Here is a 15,574-nt window from a genome sequence, read left to right as displayed (position 1 = left end):
GATTTTGAGTATCCCCTTTTGTGCATCATACCCTCAGCTATTCAATGGGAATAAAAGCTCACAGGAACATCATAAACACACTAAATATTCTGTTCTGATTTGTTTTACGTCGGTTGAGAAAACAGAAAATCTATAGATAGATGATAAGCATAGCAGAATAGATTTCCAATTACTGTATCTGAAAATAAATAAAACCCTGTGTGATTATATTCTTGCTAATAATGGTACACAACCTACATGATCTTACATAACTAAAAAGTGCATTCAATTTTTTTTTTTTTTGCCAATCCCTACCTGAAGAAATTCGGCACAAATTTATACCCTCCTCACCCCCAAAAAAACTGAAATGGAAACCAAAAATCCCTCAAACCAACACTCAAAATAATGATTCATCTCAGGAAATCTAAATAAAAAGTATAGTACTTGTGAATGAGAACATTTTCTCTAGAGCATTAAACAAATCCGTCAAGAAATAGTGTCAATCAAAGTGGCAAACATCTAGTCTCCTAGCATTTCTTCGGATTGAGAACTAGGTCCTTGGTGATCATGCACTGACACCAAAAGATCATTGCCTATGTTTTCCATTGTATTTTCTTATGGTAGAAAAGGATTAACCCAGGGACATGACTTCCTTTTGTTGATGAGTTAGTGGGCATTCCAGCACTCAACTGATAGTACCTGGGGTTAAGAAATTAAATTGCCACACTAAAGAATATACTGTTCATCAAACATCTGCCTTTTTCTTGTAGAAAATGAGACTTTTGGCATGAATACTCTGTCAATAATTATTAATGCTGGCAGTCTGAGCACTTGCAGCAAGACAAAGCAGTAGCAGAATGAATCACTGAGTGTCCAGTGACTTTGTAGGTGAACTGTAGAGGAGTGTTGTTTACCAAAACATTTGTGTTACAACATTGCTTCTCCTGCCCTAACCCTTTAGGTTGCACCATATGTAAAATCATACCTACCTATGATATATGCCATGTTTCTCCTTTCTTTCCAGCAAGATGCTGATTGGAGGAATGACGTAGACCTGAATTAGCTAGATATATGTGGGGTTTATTTTCTTTTCATTGCGTTTTCAACATGTGATACAAAAAATGATGAAGAATCTGTTAAAGCAAAAGCAGAAACAAGCTTCCCCCTCCCAAATTATACTATTGATGATAAACTGGAAATAAAAAAAAGAGGAAAAAAAAAAAAAGAAGCTTTTTCAGTTACATGTGTTTGATCCTTAAAAATGAATGAATAAGCAAAAACTTGATGGAAATGTGTGGGCCTGTTTAATCTTAAATGTTATACCAGCATGCATCTACATCATGCATACCTACTTAAATACTGCAGTGGTTTATGGGATTGATACTGTTAGATGATCCTCTGTCTGTAATGACTCTTTCAGGAATGCAAAAATGCTCATGAAAACAATAGCATGGATTTAAGCTTTGTGTAGGCATTTCTATAGGAATATGGCTTTTTTGGGGTGGGTGAATGTACTTTCTCTACTACAACTTCACCAAAACCAGAATGCCTGAAAGCAGATTCCGACATACCATGATACACACTATTGGCTGGATTTCTCATGGGAAAAGCAGTGACACCTTGCCAGATCAATTTATTATCTGTTTCCTAAAATTCCAGGCAAGGTACTGATGTATGAAAACCCATGCAAATAATGTGGTCCCGATGTAACACACTATGTGCTGAGTCAGCCATAGTAGGGTTGTGAATATGTGTTTCCAGTCCACAGAACTGTGAGTGCATGTTGAATTCATCAACTTCTGTCATGGCGTTACTTGGCTTTCAGCATATAGTGTAACTGTCTCCCTAAATAATATACTACTTCTTCAAAATATTTACAAACTGTGCAACTGGAGATCGCTAAAAATCAGGTAGTGCTTCCTGTCTGGAAGCACGTTAAATAAAATTTAACTGGGTGGAATATACAGGTGCAAGCACAAGACACTGTCATTTGTACTGCAGGATTATGTCATGTCTATAATCATGGCACACTGCAATTTTTATGCAATTTTTATGCAGTTTTTTTCACTACATGGGACATGAAACCTGTCTGAACTATGCAGATAGTTGTTGATATCAGAACAACTCACTCAGATAAAATCTATAGCATTTACCTTACTGGTCTTGCTCTGGTTTGATGCTTAATTTGGTGCATTTATTCAGGACTGACACAAGATTAACTGGTACAAGAATATGATTCAAGAAACAAAGATATGTCTTTTTTAATGCTTTTGCCAGTTCACCCCTAACACTAAGAAGTAAATAATGATTATGATGACTATAGTGAGGAAGTATGAAAGCTGCTTAAGGTTCTTAGAAAAAAAGAATCATAAAATTAAAATGAACATTAAAAAGGGTGGCTTCTATTTCCTTTTTAATTCCTACTTCAGCTGCTTAGGTATTTTTGATGAATCTAACACCCAGTCATTTCAGGAAGGAGGAGTTTCTATGTAAAACATCAGTGGAGTTATTGTTCTCTCAGAATCTGGCATGTTTTGAGCCGTTCAGTCTGAAATGGGATCAGCAACATGCAGCAGCTTTGAGGGGGAACTAAATGTGTGAAGAAAGGTTGATTAGGCATGGCACTGGTAATGAATGACTGAACATACAAGTTGATAAAAATGGAAGTTTACAATCACCAAAACATTTCACTGCTGCAGAATTAGGAATTAGGTATGTGTTTCCAAGTTTTTGGCAGCCTAAAGGCAAAGGATACTGTATATAATGATGATTGGGTTATTTATCGAGAAAGTCTGATTTTTTAATGAGAGTAAAGTATTCATTATTGCGCTGCAAATTATACAAACTATAATTTGATTTTTTTAAAGCAAGTCTTACATTCTCTAGTGACTGCACAATATTAATTAGGCATTAGCTCCCCAATAGTGCACTATTTTGTTGTGTTCCTGTCATAGTTTGCAGCTAATATTAATAGTAGGAATTTTGAATAACGAATGCAATGTGGTAACAATATATAATTAATCTTTGAATTTAACCACATCCTTAAGGCTTTTAAAGTCAAATACAAGCTTAAGTGATTCACAGAACCATGACCGTAGTGTCTGTAAAATAGAATTGAAGGTAGATTTTCCTAAAAAATTATGATAATCAATAGGACCTGTACATAAACATATAACATATATATAAAAAGAAAATAAATCCTACTCAAAGACAATAAACAAGGGTTTGGTTTGGTTTTGGTTTGTTTGTTTTTCCCCTGGAAGTCCTGGCAAGGCATTATTCCAAAGAGTGGAAGACTAATATTAGAATAAATCTCAATCACTGCTGCTGATACCATGTCATATTACTTGCAGAAACAGGCTAAATGTCCTTCCTCAACCACAACTGATCTGTCTCATATACTAAAGGTAAAGTACTTAAATATGTTGTGGAATACAGATCTGAATAAGAATTTGGTCTAATGGATGATGTTTAATAGTTTGAAACAGAAAAATAGGACATGGAAAATGTTTAATATGAACCAAAGTCTAAATACAGAGATTTCAATATGGTGACATAAACATGCTATTTCAATCTTTTTTCTTCATTATAACAGCTCTCCTTTTACAGGATATGTGTGCAGAAATATTGAGTATGCCTGGTGTATATCTGCATAGATATTTTTCCTTTAATTTCTTTTCATCATTTCTGTGTGACTTTCCTGATGTCAAATCTGTTTGGATAAACAACACTCCACTTCATAACACATACATAAATGCAAGATCAGTTTATACACACCCATTTATAAAGTTGCAAAAAAATATGAAAAAATAATGGCAGCGAATGAAACAGAAAATGTGATGTTTTCTCTTGGTTTTGGTGGCTAATTATACACATAGGAAAAATATCAGTAAAACCCAGTCACCATATTGATCAAAAATGACAAGGACGTTTTATAACTTAGTTAAATCACTGGAGTGTATGGCATGCTTTGCTTCATAGGTGAGAGATGTGCAGCAGACACCAAACATGCACTTCACAGGTCATAGTTAGAACTAGTTCTGCACATCTTGGGTGCTAGTTACAATCTAAGATTCAGCTGACAGCTTCCCAGCAGCACGTGCTTGGGAAGTCTTCATGCAAGCCCTAGGCAAGCCATGCATACACTATTCACTAAGCCCCCTCCTGAGCTTTAATTCTGAGAAATATCCACCTGCAGAATGAATTTAAGGAACTATTTTCTATGGAAATACAGTTTAGAGCAAACTTCAAGGGCAGTACTTTCAGTAAGTGGATGCCTGATTACAGCAATGAAAAAGTGAAGCATAAAATAGTATCTTTTCATGTAAATGTAAACAAGACTATGGGAAAGAAGGGAAGTAAAATAGGCAGCTGGAGAACACATTTTTCCTTGAAAAATTTCATTTAGATGAATGACATCATCATCCTATCAGTGTGGATACTTAGGGTAAAACTGGTCACTGGATAATTTTTCTTTTTTCTTTTTTAAATGCTACAAAATAAATATCTCTTACTTTACCCTGACATCTTTTATTTTTATTTAAGGTTTGCATGACTTGCCTTTTTTCACCAGGAATCCAGTCTTAAATAAGATAATCTTACCTATGTTTATGAGTGCTAGAAATCACTAGAGCTCTTAAAAATGGCAAAGCACATGTGTGTGTTGTTTAGGCTGAAAAGCCAAGAAAACACCGGATGTGCTGCCACATGTCCTAGTTATTAAAAATGATTATATAATTTTTATATGGAGAATGACTGCATGCACTCAAAATGGGAACGATGACCATATCAAATGGTCAATCTCTGTCCCATAATGAGGTGGAAAGTAACAAAAAGGATGTCAGCTTTAAAAAAGAGTAAAGCACAAAGAAAGTTTTAAAACTTCTAAAGAAAAAATTAGGATTTGTTGTGCATTTTTAAGCAATTCTAACTACATGAGGGAATGTTTTGGCTTAAATTGAATTCATTCAGGGTTACCAGAAACATGAACATAAGCAAAGATCTCCCTAAATTACAATTCAGTTCAAAGTTAATGAAATCTCTTTGCCAAATCTCATTGTGTTCAATAAATTTTGGACCATGTCCCTGGAATGTATGAAGCAGAGCAGACTGTCCCACGAGTATAATAATATTTATGCCTGGTCAGTATGTTAATCTCCAGATAACTGACCTGTAAAGAAGTTTGGTTTGTTTTTTTAATCTTGTATTTATGCCTTTTTTTTTTTTTTTTCCTATGCCTTTTAAAGAAAGGTGGAAGCTGGAATTAAAAGGTACTTCAGTGGCTTCTGGATTTATAAAAAAACCAACCAACAAAAAAATTTAATAAATCCTGCAACTCTTTTTAAAAATCAAATTATTCCAGCTTTTTGACTTTGTCTTTTTTCCTATGTGTATATTAGAAATCTAAATTGAATACTGCTTTACTGGTACTTACAAGTAAATGCTGGATTCATTGCCCCCGATATCAGGTGACTGAAGCTTCTGCACAAGTATCACAATTATGCCAATAAAAAGCACAAAGTTTATCTGGGGGAAAAAAGAAAAAAAAATATGACAATGATATATTTTTTCCAAGTATGAGAGTAAGACATTTCCAGTGACTTGCTGGCTCCACTGTCTTGTCCTTCTCCAAGCTGTAGTTTAGAAGTTTTATAGGGTCAGGTGTAATGGGATAAATTTATAAGCATCTTATTTCCCCTTTTCCAGGCAAAAATATCCCCCTTGCAGCAGCTAAAGTAAGGCAGAATTTCTTCAGTCCCAAGCACCAGATAAAACAGCCATAAGCAAAAGGTTTTCAATGTTTTTGATTATCAGTAAGAGCAAAGAATAAAAAGAAAGATCCCTACACATCAAATCCATATAGCAACAATCTCAACAGTCTCATCTTTATCTCACATTCACCGAACTAAGGCATTTGTCAGTTTAACAGTATCATTCAGTCCAAATTTAGTATCTCCCCTTTCCTGGAAGTCCCAAGTTGTGTCACTTTCCCTCTGCTGGGCTGAATCTGCCCCAAGATGATGTTTCTGGGAGGGGAGGAATGCATGTGTTGATGTGCCTAACTTTCTTCTTCATGCCTTTTAGTTTCATGTCAACCTGGGCATCTTCTCTTTTATAGAATCATTACAGGTATAATTTTAAAAAATCAGATATTAATAAAATCAGTTTATTTCAGTGCTTTGGCTTCAGATTAATACCAAGAGAAAAGAATGGGAAATTTGAGTTGGTCTCTTATACAAACGGTAACTCCTGTAAGGATACCAAGAACTTGAACTAGACGTGAGAATTTCTTTCAGAAGTATTTTCTGTCTGATCTGACTACAAATGAATGGAAAAACCCAGTTGTCATTGGCTGGTTGTTTGAATCTATAACACCCTTAATAGAGGCCAAGTATAACAAATTCCTCAAAGCTAGAATGTGATCCTTAATTGAACATGTCTGTAAAGTATGGAAATTCACATACACTTATATCACAAAAAAAACAGACCAGTGGAACCTCTCCGTCTCAATACCCTTCAGTGTTATAGCTGAATTACCTTTAATGTGACTGAAGGTTACTGGACTTTAGATATCTGTGCAAATACTTAAGAGGAGAAGCACCAAACCTGATGAAAACACCTACATGTAGATAACTACCTGTGAGCTGCATGTCTAAATTTTCACAACAGTTACTGAAGACCTGGCCAATTCTGTCATCAGAGTATGGAGAGCAACTTAGCACGCCCAGAATTAAACACGTATATGTGGTAAGCCAAACAGCTTTTCAAGTGCTACTAAACACACTGTCTAAGGGTTCAGCTTGATTTCCTAACTGGAGGAGCCCAACACCATTTAAAAATAGCCATATTCTTTAGGGGCAGCAGCTGGACACTAAACAGGGCAATTTAGAATCTTTCAGTTGTCCATAAAAAATTATCTAGGACCACTTGAGTCAGATCCAAGTCCTCCATCAACTAAAGAGAGCTTAGATACCTTAGTGACAACTGTACATTTTGTGTTCTGTCCACAATACTATTCCAAAGTTAATAGTAGATAAATAAATGCAGCTGTAAAATGAATTCTTTTCAACAGACACAGTCCAGTTTCCTAGTCACTGGTATCTTGTATTGTTCTAAATGCCCTGTGATGTCCCACCTGGGCTTCAGCTGCCACTCCCAGCAGTGCAGGATCCCCATACATCCTATGTCATATCTACCAGCCCCAGGCGAATGCTCCATATGATCTAGGCTCTTACTTATAGGATTTGGTGTCTATGTTTAAGACACTGAATAACTCAATATCTATGTAGTCTTCTTGCAGACTAACTTTCACTTAACTTTTATTAAAGCTTCTTTATAACAATGGAATTACTTAGCATTGTGGATGGCAAATGGTGGGTATTCAGACAAGGTCTCCAGTAGTCCAACAGAGAAGAGGCAGCATTGTTTGTAAAGCCACCTGAAGCTATTTGCATCACTTATTTGCCCTCAGAATTGTTGAGGAAGCGCCACCTCCAACTTACCATGATCGATCCAACCACAGGACCCTTGATCACCCACCACAAGGCAGTGTTGTCATTCATGTCCCAGCAGCTGAAGCCATTAATGAAAGAATGGTGTGGGGAAAGAATGAAAGGGAAGGAAAGAGAAAGAGATAGATAAAGATATAATAAGGAAGTTAATAAACTTACAACAATTTTTAAGGGAGCAGGGAGTGGGAGATTGGTCTTGTAGCTGAATTATTTTATTTCATAGAATCATAGAATGGTTAGGGTTGGAAGGGACCTTAAAGATCATCTAGTTCCAACTCCCCTGCCATGGGCAGGGACACCTTCCACTAGACCAGGTTGCTCAAAGCCACATCCAGCCTGGCCTTGAAGACAGTCAGGGATGGGGCATCCACAGCTTCTCTGGGCAACCTGTTCCAGTGCCTCACCACCCTCTCTGTGAAGAGTATCTTCCCGATATCTAATCTAAACCTCCCTGTTTTCAAAGGTTCAAAGGTTTGTGTTCAAAGGTATTAAGTGCTTTAGTCTGTTCATGTTGTAGTGTTCTTTTCCAGCCTTTACCCAGCTTATCAGAGAGTAAAATAAGTATTTTTGTGACAATTTCAATGGTAATGCTTACTAAAGAGTTCAGCCATTCTGGAGAATGCCTCTATACATATTTCTGTGTCTACAGACAGTACAACAATAAAATTGTCCCTTTAAGGTAACATCTCAGTAGAAGGGGGAAAAAAATGGATACCTTGGAGTGTAACAGCTGGTTATTTGAAAGTTTGATGACTCAGTTACTTTTCCAGGGTAAACAGATATGAATATTGGTTCCTGATCCTGGCATGAGGATTCTTACACATACCTATTACACAAGGATGTCTTAAGAGACTGGCTGTGTTCACATATAAGAATGATTTTCCACTCACTGGGTTGCAAGTCCTACCAAGGAGCAGAAATTCATCTAAGAAGGTTCACACACTAGACTGTTGGGGTCAGCTCCTTTTTTAAGGTGTGAGGAGTGGGTGATTATACATAAAATGACATTTTTACCTCAGCATTTGAAAACTTCCTCCAGATTCACTAAAGGATTCTAATGAAATTTATTTCATGTACATTCATTTGGACATTCATTTGTAGAGGAAGCTAATTACAGTACCCATCTACATATGGGGTTTTAACTTTAACATATATTTTTAAAGCTAGAAAAACAACAATAATGAAAAAAACCATTATTTCCAATGACAATCCACCCCTGCTACGCTATTTTACATCATTAAGAATGTGATTGTCAGTTAAAAAATGTCTTTTATTTATCTCCACTTACTTCCCCTTGTTCCCTCTGGAAAACATAAAATCTCAGTAAAATGTCTACTTTGTACCTGCAGTTCTGAGAAGGAAGCTTTCCCTCCTACTGGGAAAACAGCCAGAAGTCCCAGAAGTGGTTGTCATGGTGCATTTGTCAGATGCCAAGAAACAATTTGAAAGAGCGTACAGGAATAAACAACTGATGATCTTATGAGAGCTTAATGCAACTTCTGTGTCATTTAAATGGTAGTCTGGTGGCATCTTGGGGAAAAGGGAAGATCTTTAACAAAAGTATGTACATGTGTAAGTGTGGGAGTCAGAGCTAAAATTCCACCATCGAAGTGCATATGAGAGAAATCCCAAGCAGCTGAGTGATGTTTGGATTAGAAATTTCAGTTGAATTTATATTTCGGTTGAACCATATTGGATTCCCATAAAATCAACAATAAGGGTGTGTGTGGTTCAGCTGGTGAGAAGAGAGAAAATCTGGAGCTGGGATGTCAAACTTGCACAAAATTACATATTTTTGCTTCTGTCTACAAAGCCTAGAAAGTTAAAAACGCCCAAAATCTATGGGACTGATGTCTGAGATTTTCAAATGCAAAGTAACACTTCTGAGTTATCTTGCTTTGGATGTCCAACTTAAAATATCTGAAAAGGGATAAAGTTCAGAAGGAATCCCTTCACAGCCATAGTTTCGAAATCAGGCTTTTTTTCAGCTATCAGCAATTGTGTGTCACACAAAAAACCCCACCTAAATCACCAATTATATTTAAAATTCTTTCTATGCATTTATAAATTAGGTGCTGCCTTCTGAAAATTACACACTATTTGCAGAGATCAACTTATATAAGATGCACATTAAATCTACCTTGGAGGTTTTCACTGAGTTGGCCAATGCTGGAAGAATCTGGACAAATACCAGTATTAATCTGGCTGTATAAATAGGCATTGATGTATGGCAATTTCTCTATGTAGAAATGAGAAATTACAGGAATTGGAATCTACCTGCTCTAGTTCCAGTCACCTATACTGAAGACAACTATAACAATTAATTATCCTGGACTGTGTCTGGGACAAAGACATTTGGAGGTTGGTTTTGGTTTTTTTTCCCCGCACTGATGCATATTGTGGGGTGATAACCTCATCCCCTACAAATGCCTATTCTTTGACAGTCCTCTCCTTTTACAGGCTGTGTCCTCAGTTAAGCTCAGTTTCCACTGTCTACCTTGTAGAGGTCAACAATGAATCAGACTAAGCTCACACAATGGTTTTTTTTTTCAAGAACTTTTTTGGTCCCATTACTGTTTCATCTACAGGATGGATGTAGTGGAAGAAACACCATCTTCTCCTCAGATGGACATGACCAGAAGGAGAAAACAGCAGTACACAACAGGAGAGTCTAGTATCAGCCGACAAGGTGTACTACGTAAACAGTCTCCTTAATTTCTCTCAAATGCATTGCTACAGTGGAGGTCAGACACACAGGACTTCCTCATGGTGGATGAAGGGAAGGGAGCCAGTGGGCTTGTGGAAGGATGTGATTTCCATTTCAACAGGGCAGAGTCTGATCTCTGCTACATCTCTGGTGTACATCTGGAATAACTCCATTTAATCCAGCAGCACAGCTCTGGATAAACAGACAGTTGCATTTATCTCCACAAACCTGTCATTTACAGGGATGCAAATCAGGAGCTGAAGTCAAGGGAGCTCTGCCAGTTTTATAAGGAGCAAGCAGGAGGAGACTCAGTCTCAGAGTCTGTATTTCAGTCCATGCCTTTGCAACCGTCGTTTCCCAGTTCAGTAATTTCTGCAATGTTTTCAGGCTCATGCTGGCTTCTCTCCCCCACCCCCAGAACAATGCTTTGCTGATTTTTAAAAAGGAACCACTGAGAAGCTCAGCTAGAATCTGTCTAACTGTGTTGCATGCTAAATAGCTTCTCTGACTAAATGAAAGGCAAAGGTTTTGGGTTTTTGTTTTTTTTTTTCCCTTCTTTTTTCCTTCTGCAAGACATTCCCCCTACCCACAAAATGCAAGGACTGTTTGGACTCCTAAGAGAAATTAATGCTTTTAGGACCAGTGTTGTAATCATAATAATGACACAACAGGGGTTTCTGGCTTGTTTTGCATGGAAATAAATGATTTAATTTGTCTTAATGTCAAAATAGAACATTGGGTCAAAGCACTGGCATACCCAGTGGAGGAAGGGCTTTATGTGCTTTCCAAAAAGAGCATGAAAGAAGAAGGATGAAGTAAACCTGATAGAACAGTGAGTCTTGTGCAAATTTTGGATCCAGGTATCTCTAGTATAAGGCAAAATCTATTTTGAGATAGAAAGTTTATTCCTTCTCTTATTCCCAGCATTTTTCTAACACTTCCTCAACTTCAAACATAGCTTCCATGAAAAACATCGCTAAGTTTGCATTTTCAGGGTGTACATACATGTCCATTCTTACCAGCTATGTCTGATGCACTATGAGACCAGACAATCTACTAAGTACCGAGATGTACAGGACCATCTCTAGGAGAAGCCTTTCCTTCTGATCCTTTAGAAAAAGATACAAGATATTTGCAGGATTTTTTTCCTACTGAAATAAACCTTTTGGACAGAATCTACCCTTTTGAATTATTTCTGAAATTATTCCATTTCCTCTATTTTTTTTTATTCCACACAGAAGATAGGATGTGGATTTCTGTCTCACCCCTAATCATCTCTCCTACTAGATTTGTGGAAAAAAATCTCCAAGGGGAAGCTAAACTCCTAATTGCCTTTATAAATCAAAGCTCAGAAATGCCTTGTGCAGATTTCACTCATCACATCAGAGGTATCTGCAAAAATTTCTACAGCTGACCTCATCACCTCCGTCTTCCTTCATAATCATTTGGAGATTCATTTGACAGCTCTTTTAAGATGAGATAAAACATATCCTGTACTCCACTAATTTAACTGAGCAGGGAACAAAGGGCCACTGGCTCACAGCTTCATGTTTACAGGGTGGATGCCTACATCTTCTTTTATGGTTTCACCAGCTCAATAAGGACATAAACATCAAACTATGGCTATTTATGCAGCTGAACAGGAAAGCACCCCATGTTGAACACCGGACCTAAACTACTTGCACGCACTAATCAATGTCAGAAATGGAATATTTCTGTTTCATCCTTGTCATCGTGCTGAATGCACATGAAATGATTTCCCATGCAGCAATACCTACCCGGTATCATCAAAGTGAAGTCTCAACACTGCCCAGACAGTGACACAAATTGTTGGGGTTCCTGCCGAAGATAAGATGGTGATAACATTACCAGTTTGGACACATTTAGTACTCAACAATGAGCACTTTTTGCAACCTCTCCACTGAGGTTTTATTTCCTGATGGTACTCATGCACAAAACATTGCAATTCATTACATTAATTCAGAGCTTCAGAAACATCTGTCTCAGAGGATAGGTTATTCTTGCTGGGATTGCAGAAGCAAAGCTGGTAACAGGAAAGAATTATGTTGTTTCATGTCCTTGTTTCTCAATGTTGTTGTACTTCATCTTGTTGCATTAACAGTAAAACAGTCCGTGCAAAATAAAAGCAGCAACATCAGCCTCCGTGTCTAGAGCTACTGTAATTATTAAATAATTGTAGAGTGGCAGATGTTATGCTGTAATGGCATTATTATATTCTGTGTATTCTTATGTGGTTTCGTTGTATATTATTTACATATACTGCATTTTCTCTGTTATTGTGTAAATAAATGATTTTGGTTTACTTACTGAACCAAAACAAATCAGTACAGGACAGTTTTCCCTTACTCACAGGAATGTGTCGGTTTCTTCATGGAAAAAACCCCAACCATAACAAATGCCCAAAAGAGAATATTGGGAGTAAGAATTTAATTTGTGCCTCAGACATTTCTTTACTCTTAAAAACGTGCATGTAAAATACAAATTAAATCAAAACAGTAAGAATACACTGAGAAACCTAGATTTATTTTCCTTTCTGAAAACATTAAAGGGTAGTTTTCCAGTAGAAATATTTTTATAAAATAATGCAGTCTTGCAAGAAAACTCTGGGTAAGTTGGATCTACTTTTTGTGGCAAATAAAATCTTTGACTATGAAACTGCCTACAACTATTCAGACAGCACTGGAAAGATAAAGTGCTAAAAAGCAAACAATACATGGACCTTGATAACCCCAGCTTGCAGTGGTGAACGAGGCTGTCAGAAGTTGACAAGAACAATTATGTTTCATACATTTTGCAAGGCTGTGTTGTAATGTAATGTCACATTAATTAGTCATCTGACTGAATCTGCTTAAGTGAGTCTCTGTCACATCTCATATTCCTGCTATCAGAAATAAAAATATCCCTATTAGACCTAGATGACTGATGAATCTCTCCTCCTTTACAAAAGCACACAAAGAAATATTTGAAAGGAAAATTATAAAAAGAAATAAAATGACAGGCTTTGGGGAGAAGAAGTCATACATATTTAATTTAAACTGAAGTCTGCTTTTCTCACATGAGAATACCTGGAAAACATTAAGATCTTTGTGCATTTAACAGATGCACAATAGTAAAAATAATCTTTAAATTTCAATCATGGGGCTGACATGGCATCTAGTTTGCATCAATTTGCATTCTGTAAATTTTGATGGTATGAATAGTGTTCCAAGTCTGAAACATGGGCAGGAAGGCAAAATTAGACTAAATGTGTCATAAAAATATAATTCCAAATGCATGTTTCACATCAGCTTGGAGGTTTGAACCATCTGCTATATGAATATATATATACTCACGTTGCTTTTCTTTACATCAAAAGATATATATGTCCTCACCACCTTCTTTTCAGCTTCTGAGTAACATTAGAAAACAGACAAGCCCCGAAGGCTGAGAAGAAAGCTATTCTTGCTGACTGTATTTCTTCCCTGAGTAAGGAGCAGGCATTAGGAGAGATCTCAGGAAGACAGCAGTCTATCTGGAGACCCTACCAGCAGATTGCATATTTAGGAGGAAAAAATTGTCTGGATTGACACAGCCATATGTAGTTCTCATTAATCAAATGAAGACAGTGATGTGCTCAGCACATTTTGAGAAACAGATAAATATCCCAGTGCTGTAAAATGCTGAGCTCTTGCTTATTGCTGCTTCAATGCAACTCCCTCCCCATCAGCTCTGAGTGGAGGGGCTGCTTTTGCCCTACATGACTTGTATCCAGAGTCCGGGAGTGTTTCTGTCCGTGCCAATTGCTTTTACCAAGTCAGGGGAACTGCTATTCAAGTTGAAATATGCAGGAGTTGAGAAAATACTGTATTTAACAAAAACAAACCAAAACCATCCACATTTGGAGATTCTCTTAGTGTTATTAATGGTTATTACTGATATTGCATGAATATGAAGTGATATCTATAAACTGAACAGCTAGATATTTTTTATGGTATTCAACTCAAGACCAAATATTTTGAGGTGGCATTTCAGAATGAATCCACCTGGGTAGTTCTTTCATTATAAAGATGGATTAAAAAAAAATAATAAAAAAAAAACCTCTGATTTATGTTTGGATTGCAAAGATTTACACATGGTTTTGTTTTGTAATTGTCACATGACCATGTACATAACCCACAAGTTCTCTTTGAAAACAGCCTTATCTCTCAGCTATAATGTGATTACACATCTGTGGATAGTACAAAGGGAAATTTGAACATCCTTTTCCAATAATTTATTTTCCAATAGTCATTTCTAATAGCCTTTATATGCCATAGCTTATTTCTGATCACCTTTCTTCTCCACATCTTTGCTCCTATTGTAGGGAGTCTTTGCCAGGAGATGGGAATTTTTGTATATATACAGCTGCCTCAGGAATGACAAAACAAAAGCAGCTGTAGATTACTTGAAGGAACAGGTTACATGATGCTGGGTTTTTGTCAAAGGCCAATAATTTAAGGTATGTGATTTGCCTGTAGGCTTTACACATAAATATACAGGATGCTTTCCAGATTATTTCAGAAGTATGTTTGGTTAAGTGTAAAATTTGAGCTTAACCTTCTTAAGGTACATTTAAAATGAATGGGTTCTGCAATCACCATCTGACTTCTGCACAAAAATGTCAGCAAAGAACTGTTTGAATTAATGCGTTGCAGGAATCAATTTATTCCTAGAAGGCCAGAATGAAAAATAATCACACTGTTACAACTGGCCTTTCTGAAACAAATCTTGTTTCTTCCCATTGAAAGTTTCCATTTCCCATTAAGGTAGGGTGAGCATATTTGAATACCCTTTGGATACATTTTCAATTTAGCTATTATCTGGAAGAAAGACATAAATTAAGTCTTAAAAAATGGACTAGACTTAGCACTGCAGATTTGATTAAGCTGAAGAATTTGGCATTAAAATCATATCTTGCAAAAGGCAATTTTCAGTTGTGGACTACATCTCTGAAAGAGATGCAGCGTCCCCCAGATTCCAGTTCAATTCTATTCAGAGAAAAAAGCACAACATAGTTCTATCTGCAGTAGTACTTCTATACAAAGACTAAAACTACACTTTGAAAACGTATGTCTAAATATTAGATGGTCCATGGAGTCGTCTTGCACAGTGAGACACATTTTAGACAAGAAATGTCACTTACCCCAACCAATAATAGTGTACCAGTAGAAATATCTCCTCTCTGGGAAAAAGGTTTCTACCAATAAAGTGAAAAGGTACAATCCCTCGATGAAAAGCCAGAAGTAGTTAGACATGACACAGTAGTGAAAAAACACCATCACAGCTTTGCATTCCACCTGCAGAGAATCAAGAAAAACAAAGTTATTTTCATGTTGTT

General features: G+C 36.7%; 1 protein-coding gene across 1 annotated transcript in view; it reads right to left on the bottom strand.

Annotated features, from left to right (window-relative positions):
• The window catches only part of ADCYAP1R1 (adenylate cyclase activating polypeptide 1 (pituitary) receptor type I), a gene marked incomplete at its 5' end in the record, with an annotated part of 85,840 nt that overhangs the window by 20,087 nt on the left and 50,179 nt on the right, over nt 1–15,574 (bottom strand). Inside the window, 4 exons of the mRNA XM_010150472.1 lie at nt 5,414–5,505; nt 7,482–7,551; nt 11,976–12,036; nt 15,380–15,533. Of these exons, the coding sequence (XP_010148774.1) occupies nt 5,414–5,505; nt 7,482–7,551; nt 11,976–12,036; nt 15,380–15,533 (377 nt within the window). The remainder of the gene's footprint in view (nt 1–5,413; nt 5,506–7,481; nt 7,552–11,975; nt 12,037–15,379; nt 15,534–15,574) is intronic.

Source organism: Eurypyga helias, unplaced genomic scaffold, assembly GCF_000690775.1.
Source record: "Eurypyga helias isolate BGI_N326 unplaced genomic scaffold, ASM69077v1 scaffold3084, whole genome shotgun sequence".
Classification (NCBI taxonomy): Eukaryota; Metazoa; Chordata; class Aves; order Eurypygiformes; family Eurypygidae; genus Eurypyga; species Eurypyga helias.
Note: the sequence above shows the minus strand (reverse complement) of the source record. Positions and strands in the feature narration are given on the sequence as shown.